Source organism: Rhinichthys klamathensis, unplaced genomic scaffold, assembly GCF_029890125.1.
Source record: "Rhinichthys klamathensis goyatoka isolate OS25496 unplaced genomic scaffold, OSU_Roscu_1.1 h1tg000170l_1, whole genome shotgun sequence".
NCBI classification, from domain to species: Eukaryota; Metazoa; Chordata; class Actinopteri; order Cypriniformes; family Leuciscidae; genus Rhinichthys; species Rhinichthys klamathensis.
Window position 1 is genome coordinate 3363293 of NW_026606701.1, and position 21877 is coordinate 3385169.

The window sequence follows — 21877 nt, forward strand, 5'->3', positions numbered from 1 at the left end:
TTTGCGTGGTTTGAATATTCCTGCTTGCTAGCACATCCACAATATAAAATACGTAGCTTTTATGAAAAGACCCGTTTACCATTTGAGCTAGATTTACAGAGGATTACTTGAGATGAGTATTAAATAGGCTAAATGCACGGCTTTCTGGAGAGGAGCTTTTTCGACAGGCCTTTTCCCCTCCCAACTTTGTTGTCGTGTCATTAGCGAGCTAACGTCAACCGAGGCAGGTGAACAGGTAACGTTATGTGCGACCGGGTTAAACTGCGAATGTAGTTCACGCTATATGCTGATGTTAGTGCGATCTTACATTTAAGTTAACTTAACGTTAGCACCCATCAGGAATATCAGGCATCTCTTCTTCATATGACAACAGCCATATCTGAATTGTTTTCCCATCAGCGGGGGGAGGATTTTATTATTGACCATCAGCACGCGCTGACCACAAGCATTCGACATCTCGAGCTGCTCCAGTGGGAAAACGCACATCAAATCCACCTTTTTCTCGGAAAGTTAGCAACACTTTTATCGCAGAAAATGTGCCGTCAGCGCACGCGCGTCAACTGAAAGCGCGTGTAGAAACTGCACAAACAATTGAACACCACGCAAATAAATTAGTGCTAGATCAAGCTTTGCAAACAGTGGGACGCGTTTGTCGTGGGAGGACCATCCTCTCTTCATCAAAGAAATCACATCAGTCATTTACTGTCAAGGAGCCACAATTATGACAGGACTTTGACATCCGCGTCTGACACATTGACGAAGACACTTAGGACAGATGTTTGTCAGGAAAATGACACCGAGTCAGTCCAGTTTGTTTGGAGAGATAGATGACCTGCAGGACCTTACTTTCATCGAGAGACCCATACGCAGGAGCCTGAAGGTATGTATAGCTGCTAATAGCCTACCATTTTCTTCTGTCAATAAATGACTACATTTTAAACTATTTGTTTCGTATAATATTCATTGGCTGCTTACCAAACAATACTGTGATAATTAGACATTTAATGATTCAACACTTATGTCTAACAGTGGAGGTTTTTTTTGACGCTGCAGGGGATTTATTTAGGGAAAGACTAAAACAGAAAACATTCACGCTATTTGACGGTTTCGTTTATTTTGTTGCGCGCGCCACGACCTTTCGACATTATCGCGTCATACACTCTATTATCTTTATTTGAAGTAGTAACTGTACTAGCATCCTTTGGGGTGGACGGGGGTTGCCCACTTCAGTCTGCTGAGTGACGCAGTTTCTGTCAGCTGTCCGCATCACTGCTTCGCCTCCTCGTTCTCGCCACTGCGGAATAGAGGATTTCCACTTTAAACCATAACGTTATTCCCATTACTACCTCAAATCCCTTCTTGTACAGCGGTAGCAGCGTATAGTTGTGTGAACGTCGTGTTGTGGGTCTCTGCAATCATGTACCTGGGAGCAGTGAAGTTAAGCATGGATACTCTCTCATCTCTCAGCATTCACGGGATATGCATGATATGCATCACGCATATTCGGGAATAATGCAACGCCTACAGAGGGGGCGGGTGTTTTCTGTCCCTTATCTTTTTTTAATGGGGAGGTTCCAAAGAAAAGCATCGTGGCTCTCGAGAGCCCTAAAGTAATAGACTAGGCACCTACACATGGCTCCCGTCCCCCACACTATCTCTTCCCACGCAGTCCCTCAAGCCTCGCATCCTGCCTCCCTGCAAGCCTCCTCACATATTTGGCTGAGTCATCTGTAATGGAATCTTGCCCAATCACTGGCCATTCTTGATTTAAGATACACTACTTTTGAGAATTTTCGCCTTTGCTATGGAGATGCTCAACATTTCATGCTAATAACTTTTATTTCCTTCTTTATTAAAGCACTGTGTGTTTGGTAAAGTGCAGATCTTGTTTCCCCCATTTGCAGACTGCAGAAGAGATTGACAAGCTCACTGTGGATGAAGATCTGAATGACATAGAGCGAGCAGTCTACCTTCTCAGGTAAAATATAACCCATTTGTGGCACTGGTACTATAATAAATTATCATTTTTTTATGGCTAGGTTTGTTAGTTTTGATTTGTAGTTGCTAACTCAGAAGTCAACACCCCTAAAAATGTGTGAATACTTTTACGTAACTATTTTACATAATTAAAGAGGTGGAGTTTAATAAAAAATATTAAACACATGCACGGATTAATTGTTCACTATACGATCATTAAGAATTGTAATTTTATACCATCTTTAAAGTTCACAATATATATTATCCATCCTTCTAGTCTCAGTCATTGATCTCTGTTCCAGTTATTAAAAAAAAATACGACTAAGTGTCACTATTATTACTGACTGATATACGATTTACTGACAACCAGTTGCAATTTTTATTTAATAAAACAAGTTATCACTTAAAGATTCAAACTTGCAACCTCTCAAGCCACATCATCTCATGCTCAGGTAGGGAGCTGAGGCCTCTAAGGTTGACAAGTTTATTCACTATTCCATGTTTTGCATGATTAGTCAAGTTAGTCAGATTGTCTAAGTCAGTTGTTCTCAGTGCTTTCTTTCCACTTGACACTTGGTTGGAAACGGTTTACCTGTGCCAGCATGGTTGGCTACAGCTGTTTAGCCAAATCTTTATCCTGGGTAAGCTGACCGCACAACAACAACTCAATGCTTGCTGACTGGCACAGAACATCTAGCTCAGTGGGTCAGGGCAGGTGGTGTCATCGCCGCTGTACTAGTCTTATGAATAATGGATCCCTTGAATGGTCTCTCATTGATATCTAGGCAGAGCTAACTAACGGCATGCTCATCTCGAAGGACTTTGGGGAGTCACCACTCTTAAGTTTCCATGTTACTGTCGCTCAGATGCAGGTTTAGCAGTGATATGGTGTAATCTGATCATTAAAGTTGAATGGATCTGGTGCTGATTACTGGGGAAACGGAGTTAAAATTTGATCAGATATCCCCAGAATCATCTAGATCTAACAATATCATAAATTCATAGTTAGCAAATGGACATGCTTGGTCAAACTTTGTCTTATGAAGTTTTAGTCAAGACAATTTTAAGAATATTCCAAGCTGTTTACAAAATTCCAAACAAATATTATATCAGAGGAGACCATTTTAATGACTAGATTGTATTTGTCTGCTTGTGTTGCTCTTATACCTGTTTATCAGCATTACGAGAACATAAACTATCATGTTTAGAGGTCCTTGAAAATATATATTCATCTTGATATTGATATTTTTGTACATTTGCATTAATGCTTTTGGCAGTCATTTTTATCTTAAAGCAACACTATGTAGCTTTTTCCAACCTTCATAATATATTTCCAAGCGCCTTGAGATGGTACATCGACTGAGGTTGAATGAGACGTCTGCCATAGCCTGACGGTGTCTGTATCGCTTTTACTGGCACTACGTAACTTTGGGGTTCGGGTAGTAACCCGAGCACAAAAAGAACTACAAAATTCGACTGCTTTACGGCATACCTCACCACTGTACAACATACGTTGTGGATTCGTATATTTGGGAATGTTATTTTTGTTGGCAGTGTTACTGATGTGTGAGCTGAAGCTGGCGTGGCGGCCTGTTTATATGAAAAAATACATTCTCTATGCAGACCCAATCCGGCGCTCTCCTGTCGTTCTTCACTGATTTCCAACACAACGCAGACAACAGAAGCATATGGTTACACTGGCTACTATAATGACGCTGGCTTGTAAACGTGAGCTACGCGATCTTTTGGCGTTTGAAAAAAATAAAACCCATGAAATTATATTCATATGACATGCTAAAATATATGCCACTGAACCTGGGATGAAGACATTTCACACGAACGCAGGCAGTCTGCCCAAGACGTGAGAACTCCTTCTGCAGAGTTCGGGGGTATCGGCTTGTCAACAAATCATGCACGTGTATCCCCTGGTGTAATCATGACAGATTTTACGACAGTAGTAGAAGACAATACTGTAGGGGGACCCCGAGAGCAAAAGTTACATGGTGTTACTTTAAGCGACTAAATTCCTATCAGTCCCTGCATTCCCTGGAAATCAAACATATGACCTTGATGTTGCTATCGCCATGCTTTATAGTTTGAGCTACATGAATGCTGAGTTAGTATAGTTATTATAAAGACATATTTTCACTACAGCAGTCTAGTTGGAGCACCATTGTTTTTGACATGTGATTTATGGAGTCAACTTCTGGGTCAAAGTCTAACTGCCATGTTCACCAGTTCATGATATATATATATATATATATATATATATATATATATATATATATATATATATATATATATATATATTGGTTTCATGGTACTAGAACAACATAGCAGTAGTTGACCTGTAATCTGGTTACATGATGTATGCTTCCATTCTATGCAGAGATGAAAACTAAAACGCTTGGACCAAATATCCAAAACTCTTTCATGTTATGCTTTTTGACCCAAAACTCAGACACTTCCCTCTTTTGGAAGATCTGATATTGTCCCTCTTTAACCTATAAAACTCTATATTGCACCTTGCCTGCGCTAATTAAATGCCAGAGTCGGTCCACAGCCCGACTCCCTCGGGTGGCAAACTAGTTCTGAGAACAGTTTAATCGCCCCTGTTCGTTGTCATTTGGCACGTAAAAGCAGGCTTCCAGAGCATCTGTAAGATGACAGGGAAGAGAGTGCTTGTTAAGAAATGGATGAATGGTTAAAAGAAGAGGTGTTTCTGATGTGGAGACACCTCATAGATTATGGTTACACAAACATGGTGCCATTTTAGTGAGGCATTTTTAGCATTTTGCGAATTTTAGGATGTTTACTTTGTATTGTATAAACCAATATTATATTTCAGTGTATCAACACAGTTGTTGATGCAGTTAATTCATTAATAGTGTCTAGTTGTTTGTCTTCTGTGACAACAATGTAATTGTTTGCTTGAATAATCCACCTTGATATCAAGTAACTCCTGAGACAACTTTCAGGAATATTTTAAATGCCTTGCATACTGTCAGGTTAACTTCAGTAGCATAAAACGTCATGTTATTTCAGTTTTGTATTTAATTTTAATTTGAGTTTTGATCAAAGTAATTTTTAAGCATTAAGGTGCAGTCACATTAGCAGTATTTCAGCGAAATTTTGCGGACAAGAAAAATCCATTGTCACACAGAACACACTTTCAAACCGAGCAGCTGTCTGTTGGTCAGTGCTGCGAATTTGCATGGCCAACTTGAACACGAGTGAAATCTGCATGGGGAACTTTTTCACCCTCAAACAGAACTTGCACATTTGGATTTTAAATTTTTTTTGGTTCCTATAACAGTGATTCTCGGGATATTGTATGAAGTTAAAGTTTGCATATCATTGGGCATAATTCACAAATATGTATACTCTATGCTGCAACAATATGAGAGATTATACAACTCTGGAATTGTGCATTTCAGTGAAAGTTTGAGTAATAGGTAAACACTCTGTGAAAGTTTAGGTGCTGCTGACCCGCTTTGAAGGAACACTCCGACTTTTTGGGACTTTGGCTTATTCACCGTATCGCCCAGAGTTAGATAAGTCCATACATACCCTTTTCATCTCCGTGCGGGCTGTAACTCTGTCTGACGCACCCGCCGCTAGCCTAGCTTAGCACAGAGACTGGATGTAAATGGCTCCAGCTAGCATACTAATCCCAATAAGTGACAAAATAATGCAAACATTTTCCTATTTACATGTTGTGATTTGTATAGTCACAGAGTGTACAAATAACAAGGTCATATGAGACACAGCCATCTTTTAACCGTAAATATTGGGAACTATATTCTCAGAAGGCGAATCACTGCTACTTGGGCGGAGTGATAACCGCATCACCTGAGACGCGCCGTGGTGAGGAGCAGAAAGTTCGTTCAGAGTTGGAGTAATAGTCAGCAATTACTAGATAGTAAAAGCATAGTTTACAATCATGGGTGTTCGCTGTATTGTAAAGAGCTGTGACAATAAACAGTAGAGACCAGGTAATACCATGAAGTTTCATAGAATTCCAACCAAAAACGCATCCTGATTAATAAATATCACAGAACACGAATAAAAAATTATTATTACAGGAATCGATATATTTTAAAAGCAATTTAGTACAGCTGAACCAAATGTATTCAACAGCATATAATACAGTAATGTTAGACAATTGCATAACAATAGGCTAGAATAAGGGGAAAGTAATAGCACAAGGCAAATTGTTTTTGCACAATGAACCCACAGACAGTAGAGGTCACTGTTTCTAAAAAAAAAAAGAAGAAAATTCCGATTCATTAGCAAGGTGAAGGCTACAGTCCTGAGTTTACCTCTAGCTCCGCTCATTTAGTTCGTGACAAAACAATACTAACACTAGGGCCTGCTCACATATCGCGTCTTTTGCGCGCTCAAGTTCGTTATTTCAAATGTAGGCGCGCGGTATGCGCGCTCATAATGGAAGCGACGCGCTCGTTTTTTCCTAGCGCGTCCGCACCGCATCGAGATAAAAACATCTCAACTTTTCAGAATGCCGCAAGCGCAACGTAGGTCACGTGACAAGAACCAACCGGAGCGCAACCGCCCTAGCGCTTTGGAAAAAGGAGAATGCGGCGCGCCTAGCGTTTTCTACGCGTTTTTAGGCGCTAAATGTGAATGGTTCCTTACAGGGGATACATGGAGACCGGGAACAACTGCACTAGTAGTGACTAGGGCTGTCAATCTTCCTCTATAATACTATTCGAATTCCATTCCTTATTTCATTTAATATTCGAATAATATTCGAATATTAAATGCTCAAATTCATCCTATTATTAATATTTACGACATTACTCAGGCTTAGCATGTGGTTGTTGTTACACGTTCTGTCCACTAGAGGGACATCTAACATTACAATAAACATTTTATTTGTGCTGAATATGGTTGAAGCGCTACCGATGGTTTTCGGCTAATATCTCCGCTAAAACACCACCAAAAATTCTGAAACTTATATCGTTCTTTTCAGTTCGATAAGACGGTTCCAACGAGTTCGGTGCTCGCCAAATCCGTTGAGTTTTCACCGAGATATTTGCTCTTCACGGGCGCTTTTTTACGTTGTTAAACATTTACCATTTTTGACAGTATTGTTATGATGATCAACGTGGATAATGTGCACAATTGTGTTACTATTCAAAAACTTTATTGTTCATCAGACGAAACAAAAGCATTTCATTTTCACATGTGTGTAAGCCAAGGTGGCGAGAAAGGCAAGATTGCATACCGGTATACATTTTTTAAAAATATATACATAAAAAAACAATATTCGAATAGTAACTTCAGCATTCGAATATTATAGATTTTTTTAATATTCGAATTATATTCGAATTTCGGAATTCGTTCCAACAGCCCTAGTAGTGACCACCCTATTCATATAATAGTGTCACTAACGTTACATTAGATCTGGCTAATGGCACTATTACAGTAGGCTAGTCATCTAAAAACATAACGGAACACTTACCGCAGCCGCAGGTGATCCACTTTGTCCTATCGATGGGATGGCCGTATCCTTCAGCACACGTTTCATGGTCCGTGTGGCAAATTCCATTTTTTCAAAATAGTCGTCCTCAGTGAAATGTACTGAGCAAACACGATGGTCCTTGATGATCTCTTCAGGTGTGTTTGGACCTAACGTTATATCCAGAGCAAGTAACCATTGATTCATCAGGTCAGCGTTTTTGGTTGGAATTCTATGAAACTTCATGGTATTGGTCTCCCCTGTTTATTGTCACAGCTCTTTACAATACAGCGAACACCCATGATTGTAAACTATGCTTTTACTATCTAGTAATTGCTGACTCTATTACTCCAACTCTGAACGAACTTTCTGCTCCTCACCACGGCGCGTCTCAGGTGATGCGGTTATCACTCCGCCCAAGTAGCAGTGCTTCGCCTTCTGAGATAGTTCCCAATATTTATACGGTTAAAAGATGGCTGTGTCTCATATGACCTTGTTATTTGTACACTCTGTGACTATACAAATCACAACATGTAAATAGGAAAATGTTTGCGTTATTTTGTCACTTATTGGTATTAGTATGCTAGCTGGAGCCATTTACATCCAGTCTTTGTGCTAAGCTAGGCTAGCGGCGGGTGCGTCAGACAGAGTTACAGCACGCACGGAGATGAAAAAGGTATGTATGGACTTATCTAACTCTGGGGGATACGGTGAATAAGCTAAAGTCCCAAAAAGTCGGCGTGTTCCTTTAAGGTACAGTGAGTGAGAGATTTTTTCATTCTGGTGTGCTGATGTCAGGAGCAGCATTGCATGCTTCAATGCTCTTTCTGAGAGTCATACTGAGGAGTCTGCAGGGTTTTAGGACATGATTTTTGTTGTTTGTCAGGAGTCAGGACTTTTTTCTTTGTATAATCCAAAGGTTTGGTTACCATGGCCCTGTTTGCACTGCTGGTAGAACTACACACTCGGGTTCTAAAAAGCATTGACTACATTTTTGTGTATGTACGTGAATTGGTCAATCTTCAAAACATTGATATTCCAAATACAAGAGTATTATGGAATGAAGGATGTGCACAATTGAAAAGAAAGTGTTATTCTTTTTAAATGTATGGAATGAAATTTTTGTTCACAGACAGACTGCACACAGCCTGTGCTCTTCACTTTTTTTCCCCAGCATCATCATTGGCCCTGTAGGGGTTGGAAGGATTAGAGAGGCTGCCAGTTGTAAACTAATTGCTAAGTGGGCTTTGTTTAGGTTTCATTACAGTCCTGCTGGCTCAACAATCAACTGCCGACTCATTTCTTTTGGAGGGGGAGAAATCAAACAGTGTGCCACTTTTTGCCACTGCGTTGTCTGCTCGAGCTCTTTCGTACGGAGGGACATGGTGAAGGAAAAAAATAATAATTTGTCAATGCTGCTTAATGCATTCTCTCGCAAATATTTTGTGTTTCCCCGAGGAACTTTGCGTTCCCTTGCAAAAACGTTTGCGTTCTGCTCAACTTTGTGTTCGCACGCAAAGAGCTCAAAAGGTTTACGAGTGAATGCAAAGTTTCTCCGGGGAATGCAAAACGTTTTGCGAGAGAACGCAAAAGCATTTACTTTTTTCTCATATTTCTTTCCACCACTATCTCTTTAAAGGCTTCGTACTTTCGCTCTCTCCCAACTACGTGAGCTCAGCTAGGGTTTGATGTGAATTGTTTCACAGTTTCCTTTCCAAAAAAAGGCCTTTCTAAACATATTTTGTCATATACCACCATAGGAAAGGAAGATTGTAAATGAGATAATTCAATTGTTTCACCTAGCCAGCAAAGAGATTAAATGGAGAGCAAATTGAGATATTTTTGGTTTTCATATTTTCTTCTTAGAAATGTACCAATGTAACCTCACATTTGTCTCCTCCTCTAGGAATTCAGATTAGCCAAACTCTGATAAGCAGTCAGAGATGTTTTGATAAGAATTCAAACATTCCTCACCAGATTCTTCCTAAATCAAATTATCCAAGCCAGTGATATTTCTTTATTTATTTTGCTCCATTCATTTAATTTTATAGCTCAATTGAGTATGTTAACAATTATCTCATCTGTTTATATTTTTCTATTCATTTTAGAAGAAACATATCAGAGATCTCCATTAACTCTCTTGAGCTATGAAAAAGGAACTTCTAAATTCATTAAATGTTCTTCTGGGTTTAGGCCATTGGATATCGTTCACTCACCAGGGAAATCTAATTACAAATGCGAGCGTAGCTCTTTTTACTTTCTGACCACTTTCCAGCTAGGACCTGTCCGGAACAAACAGAGACTCGAGGCTCACGGCAGTGGGATTGTGTTTCCAAACCATTCAGCACCTGGTCTTTAACTGGTTATCTCTTTCATCCTCCTATAGATGCCAGCTGCTTCTCTCTCTGCGTGGTACCTCTGTCGTTTAGTGTATAAACACTGGCATTGGTAAGGTGCTGCACATCATTGACCATATTCAAGAAGTGCACAAAGCATGACCACATTACTCCCTTCTTAGACAAACTTGGCAGCAGGTCAGGCTGTTTCTTGGTTATTAAATAACCCTCTGCCAACAAAGGACACAGAAGGACAACTTATCCCCTGAAAAAGTAATGAATAGCTGTTTATAGTTCATTATTTAGAACAACAGCACACATGAGAGACTGATAGACATGAGAGTGTTCAGACAGAGAAGGACGTCTGGGAGGTTCAGCTGGACTAAGCTTCAGAAGGTTCTGCTTCAATGGTAGAAACAACTACAGCACAATGGTTCTATAAATAATCAGAGCATGTGGGCATTTTCTTCACCTTTATGGCTACATCAATTGCACATTTCATCCAAAATAAAATGGCAAAATTGTTTAAAAAGAAAATTGAAGGTGAACCAAAAATGGTTATTTTCATGGCTATGTTGTGCTCTCTTTTAAATCAACCAAATGTTTTTGAAACTTACTGACATGTATTGGTGAAAAGGTTTATTTAGCACATTTTGAATGGTTAGAATGACTGGTCATGTGATCCTTACGAAAAATAAGTTTATTCAAGTGTTCTATTAGTATATTATAGACCAATTTCGAGCCGACGTCACAGTTACGTCACGGCGCTAGCTGGAGGCAAAACAAAGGGAAAACTGGAGACGGCTAATACAAACCAGCATAGATTCGGCAACATAATAAGGAGCTTAAATTATTATTATTATTATTAAATGTCATCTTTTTGTGTTGTTGGGTGCAAGAATCGATGAAAAATGAATATGCTGTATCTGAAATTTTTATTTCTAGAAAATATTCACATTGCACAAACAAATTGCACCGTAATGTCACTCTTTACTTTGTCGTCTTCTTGGCGCTGGCTAGGCAGAACTGCGGATCGTACCACACACGTCTTGTACATGACCATTCAGCACATAGTTATTATAGGCATCTAAAGATTTATATGCCCTCAGTTTCTCTTTACGCTCGGTTTCTCTATCGGATACGTTAGGTGTAGAAGTCAGGCCACTCAACCGGAGGTAGCGTTAACGTTAATCCTGTCAGATCGTCCATCCATTGACAGCGTGTACAGCACAGGTCAGCCAATCTGGTTCCGTCCGTTAAAATTAACTTTTGCAAATAACAATCGCGGTCCTGGACACTGAGTGACCTTGCACATTAAGATAAAATCGGAATTTCTCCAGTCTAAAAAACAAGCTAACAAAACTTGCAAACTAGCATTCGGGAAGCGGCCAGAGGGATCGTTCTGCCACCACCTAAGCTCCGCCCACAAAAACGTCACCATGTTTACCAACTGAAAATTGGTCTATACTTTCAACTAAAAATAAGAAAGTATACTTTCAGTCTACATTTTATATAGTTTTCAAAAATATACTTTATGTAGCTACTTCTCAGAAATATACTTAAAATTACACTTAAGTGTACTTGACTTATATACTACCTACTGAGAGATAAGTCAAAGTATATTTGGCTGGAACTTGTACTTAATCTTTTGATTGAGATATACTTAAAAGTATAATTAAGTATTCAAAGTATAGTTGGCTTGTAGTTATGTTAACTCTTTTGATCGAGTACCCTATTAAATATACTTTTTTTTTACATAGTTTTTCATATACAGTCTTATGAAACTTACATTGTTTGAAAATATTGATTAAAATATTGATATAAAACAGATATGTTTCTAATTCTGCATATCTGAATTTTTGTGTAGGCTAGTCCACTGGTAGTGTACAGGAATTTACTTTAATTCCAGCTATCCATGTTTTCACTGTTATATGGTAGGAGGCGCTATGACATCTTCTAGTACAGAATCTCCGGATCAAAACACAGGAAAAGAAAAAGCTGAAACAAGTGATAGAAGATTGCTCACTCAAATGTAAAATAACGTGATCATCAAACATTAAACAGCGTGTAAATCAAAACTGCTTAATGTTTCTAAATGAAATGAAGCGTAACCCATGAAGAGAAAATGACTGTGAAGCTTTGGGGGTGTTGGACTCGATCTACTCCATCTGTGTTTTGATCATCGTTCTGAATCTGATCAAGATCTTTGACAAAAATTAGATTTTCTCAACTTTTTTGTTTAAAATGTTTGCTTTCTTTATGAAACTTACCAACATTCAAGTGTTGATAAAAAAGAATGCATGAAGCTAATAAAATGGTTTTAAAATTAAAGTACAGTTAACGGTATTTTTCAAATATAAAAAATAATATTTGAACATAGTAGTATAGGCCTGCAAGTGCAAAAATAATATATAAATAGTAAACTATAAGTATAATGTTAAGTTCACTTAAAGGAAACTTGTAGTATAAAACTACTAAACTAGTAGTTTACTGAGAGTATACTTCAAAGTACTTTCATAAACAAAAAATTTGCTACAAGTATTAAAAAAGTAAACTACTAGTATAAGTTCACTTGCAGTACAAATGAGAAACGTAATTATGAACTAGTTGTGCAAAGTTTACTACTGTTACACTTATAGTACACTTAAACGTATACTTTTATATACTAAAAGTTGTCCAATTTAGTCCCAAGCGGTATTAAAATAGTACACTTACAAGTTTACCACTAGTATTAACATTAGTATACTTACTACATAATGTATACTTAAAAATATACTTGACCATTACTTAAGTATACTTCATAAAATGAACTTGAAGTATACTTCTTTTTCGTAAGGGATCTCTAGATGGTGGCCACTATGAGGGGGTGAACCGCCTTATGTAGAATAAAGTAGCTTATATTTTATTTTTTTTATTTTTAAGCTACTGATATGGTTGGAGTATTCATCCCATGTGACTGTACATCATTTCTGTCAAAAGTATTCATAACTAGGTCTAAACCGAGTTTTTTGTCAACTCTTTTAAAGAACCTTTAAAGAAGCTCTTCATATTGGCTGCTGGTTATTGTTTGTGAATGCAGACTAGACATATAGACACAGGCTCTCATATAGACATTGAGGTGATAAGGGAAACCATCTGTCTCCTAGAGACAAGAGACTGGACCTAAAAGGAAAAATCACAAGTTTTATCACTCAGTGAAGCTTCAATGCTGGGCACAGCAGTAGTTCACTGGCATTTAAAGCATTTACATCGGAGGTATTTAGCAGACACTCCAATGCTGAGCAACATTCAAAAAGTGCTTTGGTTTCACATCAAAGACCATTGTGATCAACAGATGACAAGCATGCAACTCGGAGCATCATTTGCTACAGTAGGAAAGAAGTGCTTCCTGAACAAATGCAACTAAGTTTGAACTAGTACAAAGAAAGTTCATATACATGCAATAAAACTAGTTTTATTAAATAAACTAATAAAAATTTCGTTGACTTGTGTACTTACTGTATCCCAAATGTTTCCAATAATTATGTTTAAATCCAGAGAAATCAGCAATTTTAACCCCATGTCATTACGTCACCTGTCCAGGACGTCATATACGCCTTGCCTGTCGATTTCCGATACACAGCAATTCATCTGCGACGATGCGTGTTGCGGTAGTGCCGTCTTATCTGGCTATAACATTTAATATAGTCTATAACACGCTCTTACACGATTTATTTTGTTGTTGTTTTTTTTTACAATTTTGGAGGAGTAAAATCTACATATGTGGTTTCAACAACCAGATCCATTTACACTTGTCCAGTTTCGTCTGGAATGCGTCTCAGACCATCTCCTGAAGTGCTTTAAATGATAGGATTTAAATCGGTCTCGAAAGCTTTTCAGAAGGCATTTACACCTGGTCTTTTCAAGATCGGATAGCTTTCCGATCAGAGAAAACGCATTAAGTGAAAAGTTGTAAACAGGCCCTTTTTTTTGCTGAACTGTAACCTGAAGAAAACAAAAAAAGATGTTTAAAAAATGAGAATAGCTTAAATTGTTTTTCAAGAATTGCAGTTTACAAACATTACTACGAACTTCATAGTATCTTAAGCAATTTCATAACTTATTTCTTAAAATTCTTTCTGATCCAGTTGAATAAAAGAAGCTAAACAATACAAGCACAACTGAGCATTAAAGGGATAGTTAGCCCAAAAATGACATTTCTGTCATTAATTACTCACCCTAATGTCGTTCCAAACCCGTAAGACCTTCGCTCATCTTCGGAACACAAATTAAGATATTTTTTATGAAATCCGAGAGGTTTTTTAACCAGCCATAGTCAGCAACTTCCTTGCAACTTTCAAGGCCCAGGAAGGTAATAAAGACATCGTTAAAATAGTCCATGTGATACAGTGGTTAAACCTTAATGTTAGAAGTGCGACAAGAATACTTTTTGTGGCCAAAAAAACAAACAAAAATAACGACTATATTCAACAATCTCTTCTCTTCAACATCATTCTAAACAGAGTGCAGCGCTTCCAGGTTCTACGTCAGAACTCCGGCTCATTATTGGCCAGCTCCTGCGTCAGCATCACTCGCATACATCATGGTCCTCATGTGAAAAGCGTCGGCCAATAATGAGTCTCATTGGATTGCTTTCCATCTGCTGTGAAGATTCACAATATTTATCCAGTTCCATCCGGTTGGAGGTCGGAGTCATCACGGCGGTATGGAGACGAGTTTGTTTAGGTGTCCATGAGGCCTTCACAGGGCTGATGAGGCTGGCACTTCAGGGATGCGTTGTGGTCGTGTCCAGGCGCAGGTTCAACGTCTGATCTGGATACGGCCCAGATCCGGCTGACTTCAGTAAACCTCGGAATAAATGGAAAGACTAACATTAGCGTAGATGCCATTCTTCTGGGATGTGATTCTTCCGGATTAATCCGGAATTTCGGTTATTTCAGCCTAAAATCATGACCCACGTGAATCATGCAGATCAGTAATAAAAATAAAATCGGGGGTGGTGGGGGGTGTTTGGAAGTTTTGGGAGTTGGAAGTTATTGTAATTTGTTTCAAAATATTTATATAATAGGATATGTTTAAGTGATAATATTAGTTAAACAAACTACAATACTTAATGTTCATTCGATCCATCCGACTACGGCATTTCCATCAGATTTCGCTTTGCAGCGTTGAGCATTTGAACCAATCGCACACGTTTCCGTTGAGTTTATGAGCGTGATGACCAATCAGAGGCGTTCAGATTAGTCATCGCTGAAACGAATAGTTTTGTTCAGTGCGCTGACTGAATTCTTCTGACTTCCATCATAAACAACAAAGTGCAGATTCGATGTAAGAGATTCATGTCGCACGTTTCTGTGATTTTTAACGGGAGTTTTGTGCGTGCTTAAACTCGCGCTAGACCCAAGTTATGGACAGCCTCACGATCGTTCCTGGCACTGCATATCTAGGCCTATAGCACGAGTGATTTTATTAGGCTTGCTCTTTATACGCAAAAGTAATACGTGCATCTGGTAGGCAAAAAAAGTGCATATCATATGTAGCCTATGGCGCTAAATTGCTAATTGGATGCACGTAAAAGGTCATTTATGCGTATAAAGAGCACGCAAAGTTCGATCGCCACATTCTCGGCTCCCTTTCTGTGTACAGTTTATTCAAGTTAATATAATTTATTCATCATGCTGATAAGATTGTGTAGTCTTCATTTTCTAATGCGTAAAAAGCATTAATATAATTCATAAATGGTTCTTAGGTTGTTTTATCTGTGTAGCCAGAATATGATGTGCAGTTTACCAAAACACACAAAAAAAAACATTTTATGTTGCCTATTCCTATTGTAGAAGTTTGAGTGGAATTGTATTTACTGAATGATATTGATCGGTATTGGAAACACAGTTGTTTTCTTTACAGAACTACAGAACAGTTATCGCTCTTACATTTTCCCCAAAGATAAGTTAAGACGTCCTGTTTTGTATTACTAGAAATAAATTATAGCTGTTAAATATATTTCCATGTGTGTCACTCATCACAGTTCCTGGTAGTTCATGCAGTAAATGGCTGATTCAGGTGTTTAAAAAGTCAAAAGTGCTTTACGCTGGGTCTTAAAAAAAATTCCTGCTTTTTTTCACCGCACAATCACATCCCTGATTCTTCTTATGAGTACATCAGATGTTAAAGGCACACTGTGGAACTTTTCAACCTTTATAATATATTACCAAAACCCATTGAGATGGTACATCGACTTACAATAGGTTGAATGACACGTCTGCCGAAGCCTGAAGGTGTCTGTATCGCTTTTACTAGCACTATGTAACTTTGGGTTTTTGGTAGGAACCCGAGCACAAAAAGAACTACAAAATTCGACCGCTTTACGGCATACGTCGTCACTTCCCCCACCACCCCAACTTCCTCAAATTCTAACGTGAGAGCTCAACTCGCGTTTGATTGCCGGCGTCTGTATGTTGTCGTCATGGCTGAATCAACAGCTACTCGGAAGAAAGCAAAGATTTTGTCAGAGGAGACCAAAAAAAGAAAAAGGGAGAGTTTAAAATAAACATCGGCATAAAAGTGTATATATAATGTAATATTTACTGCGAATTCGTGTAACAAAACTGATATAAGTCACAACATACTGCCGTATACAAATGTAAATGTAAATGTTTTTTTTCCTTTCAGCTCATATATGTTTGTATTTGTGTAAAAGGAAAAACAAACTGAAGACTACAAATAACGGAAATATGTAGTGAGTTATATCAGTTTTGTTACACGATTTCCCGACTACTCGATTTCATCTCCAACCCATTGCAAAGAGATCCTGAAGACGTTAATTGTTTGCTTCAGGTGTGTTTGATTAGGGTTGGAGATGAACTGTGCAGGACAGACGATCGGCAGGAGCAGGATTGGGCAACCCTTGTCAATGCGACTTACCTGATCAGACATTGTTTTCTGCGTATGCTACTTTTATTCAATTTGTTTTCTTTATAGGATTTATGTTATTAATCTTATATTTATATTATTATTTTGGTCAGTAGTGAATCGATTAACTTTCTCCAACATACAAATCAAATGCCGTCTGCACATACATAAAGACACGGGAGGTTGACCGGTTGACTGTTTGTTGACTTTTGCGACAATGCTGCGGCGCTTGTGGCCTCTAGGGGCACTAGACGTGAAAATTACAGGTCGAGTGCACCCTAGTGGCCAAAAATTCCACAGTGTGCCTTTAAAAGTAGTAAAATAATGAGTGTTGCTTCTTTTACTTGGTCCTCCATGAGTGCGACCAAAGGAGAAACCACAACGACCACAGGGTTGTCATTGCGTCCCATCTTCTTAGCGACCATCGGAGCCAGCTGATAAATTAAACTTTTGCCGAGTCCCGTATAGGACGGACGGCAAACACATCTTTCCGATCGACAAATGCCTTGATTGCAGTTCTCTGTTCGTCTTTTAAAATGAATGCGCTGTTGATTGCTTTTACAACAGACGCGATAGCGGAATCTATGCATCTCAATTCTCCAGCTGCAGTCATCTCTGAGGGAAACCAGTTCAACCCAAGCGCTCTTTGATAACGTGATGATTACGTGGCTGACTGCAGATCATCTGTCCATCATCGTATAAAGCCCGCCCTGGCAATTTGATTGGCCCGACGATTTCTGAACCGATCATAATTGACCCTTCGCTAAGCCACGCCCAAAAACCGTCACTGGCCAATCGTGGCTTAGCAACCGTAACTAGGCGCGGGAGGTCTGTCAAGCTTTCGAGCGAGGGAAACATGCCGACGCGTTGTGCGTATGGATTGTGCAAATCTGATACCCGGTATTCTAAAAGTTTGGACGGTGGGGTGGCATTTTATTTCTTCCCGAAACCTAAAAGCCAAAGGGGAGAAATCCCGGGCGTGGATCAAGCAGTGTGGAGACCCATTCACAACTAAATGTCGACAGGATTAACAAAAAAAGAAAACGCATATTGCTTGGAAATAATGGCGGTTCTTTGTTCATAATGCATATATTTGAACGTAAAATAAGACGATTAAAGGCAAGACGGAGGCTCACTGACATACTTTAAAATATGTTTCAGCATTTTGTTAATCGACGGCGGACGGCCTACTAACGTTACCCCTGTAACTTTACCCCAATCCGATCGCGGCTCTCCTGGTGTTAGATTGATGGATAAACTGTTTGATTCATAATTATTAGATTATTTTCACATTTCACTTACTCTGCTGTGCATGAACATAGCTGTTCAATTTGTGTGTTTCCCATTTGAATGGTCTGCTAAGGAGGCGGCTGCTGCTTGCGCTGGGACCTAACGTTATATAGGCTTTAGCTTCAATTTTGATGAAATTATTCTCTAATCGGTTGCATATTATGTCGTGGATATATCCCTTGAATGCATACTGCTGTCCCTTTTGTCTGGCTCTCTCAGATATTTCACTTGTTCGCCAAAAATGACTAAATATCTCCTTGGGAATGTCTGACACCGGTGCATTCACACTGTAATAGACGTGGCAGCCGTGAAAGCTTGACAGGCGTAGCAACAGTAACTAAGGAGGGTGGGGCTTAGCGAAGGGTCAATTACTTAATGGATCTAGTCCAGACCGAACTTCCCGACCAAAAAATTTTGTGGGCGGGGTTCGGGCTGGCATCCAGGCTAACTTAGTGGCTAACTATGATTTTTTTTCTGATCCAGTTGAATAAAAGAAGCTTAACAATACAAGCAATTGAGCATCAAGACTGTGGAATCTCACACCTGAACAAGTACATGTCTGACTTTGCTTTGCATATTTTAAGTAAATGTATATTTAGTACATAAATAACTTCTGTTATACAGCAGAACTACAACAATTGTATCTTTTGTTTTGATATGTGACAAAGCTGGTAGCTTTTAGGCCATCATCTGTTGTTATTTATATCATCAGCCATATTTCTCTGTTGTTCAGTTCTGGTGAGGATGTCCAACGGGCCAGTGTGATCATCAACCTGCCATTCCTGGTGCGTCAGAACCCAGCAGAGACCTTCCGCAGGGTGGTGCCAAAAGTCAGGGTAGGCCAAACCATGTTTCTTTTGCTTTTTGGTTTTGAGATCCTTCTATGACTTCCTGATATGTGCTGTTTGTGAATGATCATACAGAATCATACTCTTCTACCTCCAACAGGAAGTGCTTCATGTAGCTGGGGTGGATATGCAGCTTGCCGCAGCAGGATCTTTCCTGACCGTCCTCCAAGATGACATTGTCCTCATTCAGACGCACACACACTCAATCTTGCAGATAGTTCTACTAAATCTTGACCACAGGGACACAGGTTGTCATTCTTTAAGAAAGCTTGTAAAGCTCCTGTAGAAAAGTATATATTGTACATTTGATTATTTTTTTATTTTGTTTTCAACATCCTTTTTGAATTGACTGCTTGAGTCCTTGAAAGTCTTGTGATTGGAAGATGATTTAACGTACACTACTGTTCATAAAATGGGGTCAGTAAGATTTTTTTTTGTAAAGAAATTAACACTTTTATTCAACAAGAATGCATTAAATTGACCAAAAATGATAGTAAAGACAATTATAATGTTAAAATATTTCTGATTCAAATAAATGCTAATGTGCAACTGAAGACTGGAAGTAATGGCTGGTGAAAATTCAGCTTTGCCATCACAGGAATAAATGATATTTTAAATATATTCAAATAAAAAATCATTATTTTAAATTTTAATAATATTTTGTATTTTTGCTCAAATGTAACCTCGGTGAGCATACGAGACTGCTTTCAAAAGCCTAAAAAATTCTTACTGTCCACAAACTTTTGAATAGTAGGGTATGCGAGAGTAAAATATCACACTTCTGTACATCATGGACACCGATAGATACTTCATCTTTATTTTTAATAGTGGTCAGCAATGCTTGGTTGGAGACGTTGCTGTCAGCAATCGATGCTTTACCAAAGGAAACTATCAGGCAAGAGGTAATGACAACTGCATTATTTCCCCTGCCTATCATTTCTAAACCTATGGGATATGTCTTAGGGATCAGCTGTTAGTGTGAATTAAAATTAAGTTTGCTTTGGTTGTTTGTTTGCACAGATTCTGAGTCCTCTATTGTCGAAACATCAGCTCTCCCAGTCTGTCCCGGCACGTCTGGCCAGCTGTCGCATTTTAGGAAAAGTTGTTGGCAAGTTCGAGTCATCAATGTGAGTTCTACTGTTGAAACACCACTTGACCAATCAAATAAGATGACAGAAACAAACTGTTTTATGAAACTCCTAATATAGAATAATTTTCTTCATAAAGTAAAGATACGCTTACACTTTGTTGCTTGTTTGCTGACTACCGTGTCTACCGTGGCTTCTCTCTGCAGAGTGAAAAAGGACCTTTTGCCATTGATCAGGTCGCTATGCCAGGACGTAGAGTACGAGGTGCGCGCCTGCATGTGTCGCCAGCTGGAGAACATTACCAGGGGAATTGGGTAAAAAGATATAAAGCAGAGAGACATTTCGTTATTTGAATATCTAATGCTGCTTAGTCTGAATGGCTTACCCCTGTATGGAAAAGTCCTGACCTTGATTCACAGACATTACATAGAACACTATGTAGAAAAACACAGTATATTGTATAATACATGCATATTGTAAATATTGAGTATAGTGTATATGATTTTACGTAAGTTAAAGAAATTCTTCATTTCCTTCCATTTTATTAACAACTTTATTGTTTTTGCTGCTGCTTCCAAATTTGAGAGATTTTCACTGACATGTTTAAACTTAGGGATGCAAGTCTTCCACATTGTGACAGACTGATGCGTTGACTTGAGCACTTCCTTTGTTAAAATAACGTTTAGGAAGAAGTCTAACGTTTTATGTAAGCTTCACTGATTTGTTCTGTCCTAGACTGGACCACACTAAGGTTGAAGTGCTCCCTGAACTGGTTGAGCTGGCCCAAGACGAAGCCAGTACTGTGAGACTTGCAGCTTTCGACACCATCATCAACCTCTTAGAGATGTTTGACAGTGGTAAGCCACTTACAGCCCTTCTTGAACTAGTTTGATTCTTATGTTATTTTATTAAAATGACAATTGATATTTTAATAAAAATGTACTCTTCATATGTGGATAAATATATTGTTTGTTTTAGTATATGAAACTCATTTTTTAAAGGATATTACCAATGTTTATATCAGCTTTTCTGCTCTGGAAGTCAGACAATCTGAAATACAGTTAAATTACAGAGAAACGGAGAGGTGTCACACTTGGGTGAAAGCATTTGCACTTCCTGTTGTTTCACAGAGTACTGTTTAAAACACATGCTGTGTACCTGCTCATATCATCAGACGCAGCTCCTTTTTATTTCCGTATCTTAAGCACTTTGTTTTGCATGCTGGGACATCAGAATCAGATATGGGCAAGTGGCTCTTCTGTGTTGAAACATGTCTCACACTCTTTCTCTGTCAACATCTCACCCTCCCTTCTTTTCTATCACCCTCTTTCACAGATGACAGGACTTGTGTCATATTTCCCTTGGTGAAGGCATTCTGTGAAAAATGCTTCAAAGGTGATGAAGCAGTGCTGGCCTCCTTGTCCTTCCAGTATGGAAAGCTTTGTCATGGGCTCTCAGGTCAGTGTCAGCTTTCTTTTTAAGTCTTTCTGATATATTTTAGGATTACAGTCATGGATTTTTGTACCTTTTGTTTGAACAGAGTCTTTTACTGACGAGCAACACCTCTGGTTTCTGGAGTTTTATAAGAAGCTGTGCTGCCTGGGTCTGCAGCATGAAAATGGGCATTGTGAGAGCCAACCCTACCCACTGGAGCTAGAGAACAAATACGCCCTAGTGCGCAGGAATTGTGCCTACAACTTTCCTGTGAGTTTCCCTGCCTTACATCCATAACTGTTTCGGCCTGAAGTCTTTAAAGGTCCCAAGTATATTTGAAGAGCCATTTCAAGAGTGTAAACACTGTTGCTCAGTGGTGCTTTTAAAACAAAAAGTAAAACTATGCACAAGTATGAAAGTTAGATTTCAGTCAGACTAAAGCAATAATTGTATTTTTAAAATGTCATGTAGGCACTCAAATCATACCAATCTGATTTCTAAACCTGCAAT

At 38.8% G+C, this 21877-nt stretch overlaps 1 protein-coding gene across 1 annotated transcript in view; it reads left to right on the forward strand.

Moving 5' to 3' along the window:
- Nucleotides 1-315: 315 nt before the first annotated feature.
- Nucleotides 316-21877, forward strand: part of ppp4r4 (protein phosphatase 4, regulatory subunit 4) — a 29792-nt gene continuing 8230 nt past the window's right edge. Inside the window, exons 1-10 of the mRNA XM_056259985.1 lie at nucleotides 316-880; nucleotides 1905-1978; nucleotides 18731-18833; nucleotides 18946-19093; nucleotides 19674-19747; nucleotides 19866-19972; nucleotides 20140-20247; nucleotides 20669-20790; nucleotides 21269-21391; nucleotides 21474-21637. Coding sequence (XP_056115960.1) covers nucleotides 776-880; nucleotides 1905-1978; nucleotides 18731-18833; nucleotides 18946-19093; nucleotides 19674-19747; nucleotides 19866-19972; nucleotides 20140-20247; nucleotides 20669-20790; nucleotides 21269-21391; nucleotides 21474-21637 — 1128 coding nt within the window. The 5' untranslated portion in view covers nucleotides 316-775. The remainder of the gene's footprint in view (nucleotides 881-1904; nucleotides 1979-18730; nucleotides 18834-18945; nucleotides 19094-19673; nucleotides 19748-19865; nucleotides 19973-20139; nucleotides 20248-20668; nucleotides 20791-21268; nucleotides 21392-21473; nucleotides 21638-21877) is intronic.